Here is a 3,850-nt window from a genome sequence, read left to right as displayed (position 1 = left end):
GCTCCACAGCATCAGTTACCATGGAGACCTAGCTCCACAGCATCAGTTACCATGGAGACCTAGCTCCACAGCATCAGTTACCATGGAGACCTAGCAGGTTAAAAGAGAGCTACCTTTATGACACTGAAAACTCTGACTTTAGGCTCAACAAACCTGCTGACCCACTGATCTGCAGCCCTCTGCTTGACATCCAACCAGCTACATACCTGGCTGTTGTTGGACAATGCTGACATTCAGCTTTTCTTTGTCGGGGCTCCAGACTAACGTGTTCACTGGTGCGACCAACCTGTCGCAGGTGAAACACATCACTTGCTGCACATTTGCTTGTCGATAGACTCAAATGTACCGGAGAGTAAAACAGGGTGTTTAAATGTCAGATTTGTCCAACATGAAACCAAGTGATCCTATTGTTCTCTGTGAGCAGATAAAACAACACATGTAGGTGGCGCCATGCTTTTTTTTTTTTCTTTTTTTACAAGCAGGGTGCATTTTTAAATATAATAATATATATATATAATAATAAATACGGCAGTCGATCACGTTCCAATAGAGATGGGAAGCTAAAATCCTGACTTTAATCATTTAATTTTGCGGTCCTACTCCTGTCATTGATTCCCTTTACCTGTTCAGTCAGCATCCTCCTGCCTCCACCTGCTCTCTGATCAGTCCTCTCCGTCTCCACCAGCCGCCTCCTCTGTCCTCATTTTGTTTTTAAAATGATCAGCCACCAACCACCTAATCTTTGGAACACACAGCAGCTAAACGGCTTATTTTATGCCTCAGACAGAGAATGAAAGCACTAGCACTGTGGCTAACGCAGTAGCTGTAGCCGACACCACACCAGCACCACAACAGCTTCATGATCATCATTTACTTCAACAACTTTTAATTCACACACTCTCAATAAAAGGTCTGGAGCCCTGTTTGTCCATCGTTATTAAAACCACAGAGTTCCCAAACAGCAGCAGGAAGAAAAGTGGAGTTTCAACGAGTGCACACTGAAGCGTATGTTTGTGTGTCCTCAGCTGAAGACGTCTCTGGGGAAAGGACGGGCCTTCATCCGCTACTCCCTGGTTCACCAGCGTCTGGCCGACACGCTGCAGCAGTGCCTCATAAACCAGAAGGTCACCAGGTCAGAGACGGACACACGTGCATTCAAACACATTTGTTGTCGTGAACTTGGACAGATGTTTGTTGTTTTTGTGCTCCAGTGAGTTGCTGTACCGCTTGTTGGTGTTTGTTCTCAGGAAGCGTGACTCTCCCTTCCTGATTTATGTTCTGTTTTTATAGAGAAGCCACATAGTTAGCCGTAGGTACCCGCAGACACCGCTCACTTCCTGTCCTCCATCAAACCAAATGTCAATTCTATTTTCGCCCTGTTGGACCTTTATTGTTGTTTGGGGCCACAGTAAAAGACGTTCAGTCACACAGCGCTGGCCTAAGCTGTGTTTCTTAATCGCAAAGTGTGAGTGTGAGAGGAAGAGGTCACATGTCTTTAGAGTTGTAGTTCGACATGCCAGTTTCCCACATGTGTGCTCTTAGCTGATTGCAGAAGTGGAAGAGGTCGAGGCTTTGCCCAACTTTTACAGGAATTGGCGTGGTGTCGTGAACTCTCAGGAAAGCAGAAGTGTAGCGGCTGTGCGCTGCTGATATTTGGCGCTTCACAGCAGCCGTTGGAGTGATGGAGTGATGTCTCAATCAAGTTATTGGCCCTCCAATCTGAGATATCTAATATTGAATCTGATACCGTTTTCCAAAAATAATACACTCTCCAAGTACATTAAGGGTATTTAAATCCGTCCGTTGTGTGTGCTCGATAACGGCAGTGGGCTTAATGTACAGTCTAGTGTAAAGATGGTCGGGTGGAGAGTCGCTCCACGACCTCCAGAAGACGACAGAGAACATGTCAGAGAACATGCTGTAGAGTTCCTGCAGTCACAGGCTGCACCACTGCTTCCTGTTTAACACTGTAGTGACCTGAAGAGGCGTTCGGCGAGCAACAGGACTTCTGTGCCAGTTAGCCGGGTCTGGCCAGAGCTCATGTGTTTGAGGTGGACGGTGCTCTCTTTGTGTTGTTTATGGATGACGCTGAACATTACTGATTACAAACACTGTTAAATATTTGCCCGCTGCCACGACACCAGCATGACGTAAACCATGGATCAGGACTCTGGTTCCTGCTGATATCAAATGCATCGCTCTGATGGTGGGTCGGGATATCAGGAGCTAAATAGTTTTAAAACTTCTTCATTTATTTGTGGGCGACGCTGAAGGGAGCTACGCTAGCTGTTTCCCCCGTACATCCATTTATACTTTGCAGACACGACCAGAGCACAGCTTGGGGCTAAAATGTTGAACCCTTACCTTGATTATTTCCTTTCAGCTTCACGTACCATCTGTGATCAAATGCGTCTGGAGACGTAGCCAATGACCACATCACCTCAGAGATGCCTCGTTTCTAGTCTGTCCGGCTACTGCAGGGTGTCCTCCATGTTTGCTTGTTTTGCTGTTTTCTGTTGAGGGTAGCTCAAGAGTTCTAGAAATGACCAGAATTAATCGGACGTTTCGTTGCATTGGAGGTAATAAATGAACGCGTGTCCCTGGCTCTGCTGTTTGTTTGTGTTCTTCCGATGCAGTGACTGGTACTACGCCCGGAGTCCGTTCCTCAAGTCTCACCTCACCGCTGACATAATCAACCACCTCTATGAGCTCAACCAGCTCCAGTTCGACGTGGCGGCGAGAGGTTACGACCTCGACGCGGATTGGCCAACGTTTGCGAGGTAAACCGACAGCTGGCTGCAGTCACCGGTTCTCACAACTGTGGGCTTTTGAAACTTGATTCTGAATGTTTTGATGAAACATCTGATGCTTGGAAAAAAAGGAACGAGAGCAAAAAAAGTCCTGAAAAAGATCAGAGAAAGGTCAGAGCAGGCATGAACCAGCTGAAGGCCACGATGTACAACTGGACTGTAAGCAAGGAGCCGAGTGTTTCGCAACCTGAAGAAACCTCTAATTATCTTATCGCCCTGCACAGTCACACGTCTGCTTCATTTACTTTTTGGTTGAGTGTGTATGACCGCTGATTGTTGTTCCTCAAATCAGCGTGTTTGTCAAACGGTTGCACAATCTACAGCTTTTAGCACTTTATGAGACCAGCTGTCTATCGTGTTAATCTCTGTACATATACATATACATACATATACATACATATATATATATATATATACCATCCAGCATGATGAAGGGCTTTAGCGCCACTCAGCTCTCCACGTTTCACCTTTTTAAACAGGAATGAGGAATTTAAATTACTATAATTTGACGTCTTAATCAATAAATAATAATGAGCTTTACTATTTTTTTTCTATTTCTTTGTAGAACAGTAAAGTAGAAGATTCCTGGATAACAATAATAAGAATATTTTAGCATTAAAAGCATCATTCTGTGTATTAACCATTAGAGAGACATGAGAGATGATTAATTTAGGGCATAAACCTGACGCTGGGTGGAGGTTTGACACATTTGTTAAGCACTATATCCCCCATCACTTCTTTGTTATCTATTTATTAATAGTTTAATAAATTAGGTTGTTTAATTATATCCATTCATGAAGCTATAGTAAAAAAAATAAAAAATAAAAAAATGGTTGATTTAATTTGAAGTGTTTCTTTTGAAGGCTGTTTTGCAGCAGACAGTAAACTCCTGGACTTTGTGTAGCTTCCTGCCTCGGGCCAAATTTGTTCTGCTTGTCGGTACTCACAAGTGACTTGAATGCACACACACACACTCACTCACACACGCACACACACACACACTCACACACACACAGACACACAGACACACAGACACACAG

At 44.3% G+C, this 3,850-nt stretch overlaps 1 protein-coding gene and 1 long non-coding RNA gene across 2 annotated transcripts in view; both read left to right on the top strand.

Moving 5' to 3' along the window:
- Positions 1-3,850, top strand: part of fyco1b (FYVE and coiled-coil domain autophagy adaptor 1b) — a 20,978-nt gene that overhangs the window by 4,972 nt on the left and 12,156 nt on the right. The window contains exons 5-6 of the mRNA XM_008287488.1: positions 1,026-1,132; positions 2,637-2,780. Of these exons, the coding sequence (XP_008285710.1) occupies positions 1,026-1,132; positions 2,637-2,780 (251 nt within the window). The remainder of the gene's footprint in view (positions 1-1,025; positions 1,133-2,636; positions 2,781-3,850) is intronic.
- LOC103361417 (uncharacterized) lies at positions 3,037-3,625 on the top strand. Its single transcript, XR_520404.1, has 2 exons — positions 3,037-3,508; positions 3,584-3,625. It is a non-coding gene; the product is annotated as an uncharacterized LOC103361417 (long non-coding RNA).

Source organism: Stegastes partitus, unplaced genomic scaffold (genome assembly GCF_000690725.1).
Source record: "Stegastes partitus isolate 25-593 unplaced genomic scaffold, Stegastes_partitus-1.0.2 Scaffold503, whole genome shotgun sequence".
In the NCBI taxonomy this organism is placed as follows: domain Eukaryota; kingdom Metazoa; phylum Chordata; class Actinopteri; family Pomacentridae; genus Stegastes; species Stegastes partitus.
Note: the sequence above shows the minus strand (reverse complement) of the source record. Positions and strands in the feature narration are given on the sequence as shown.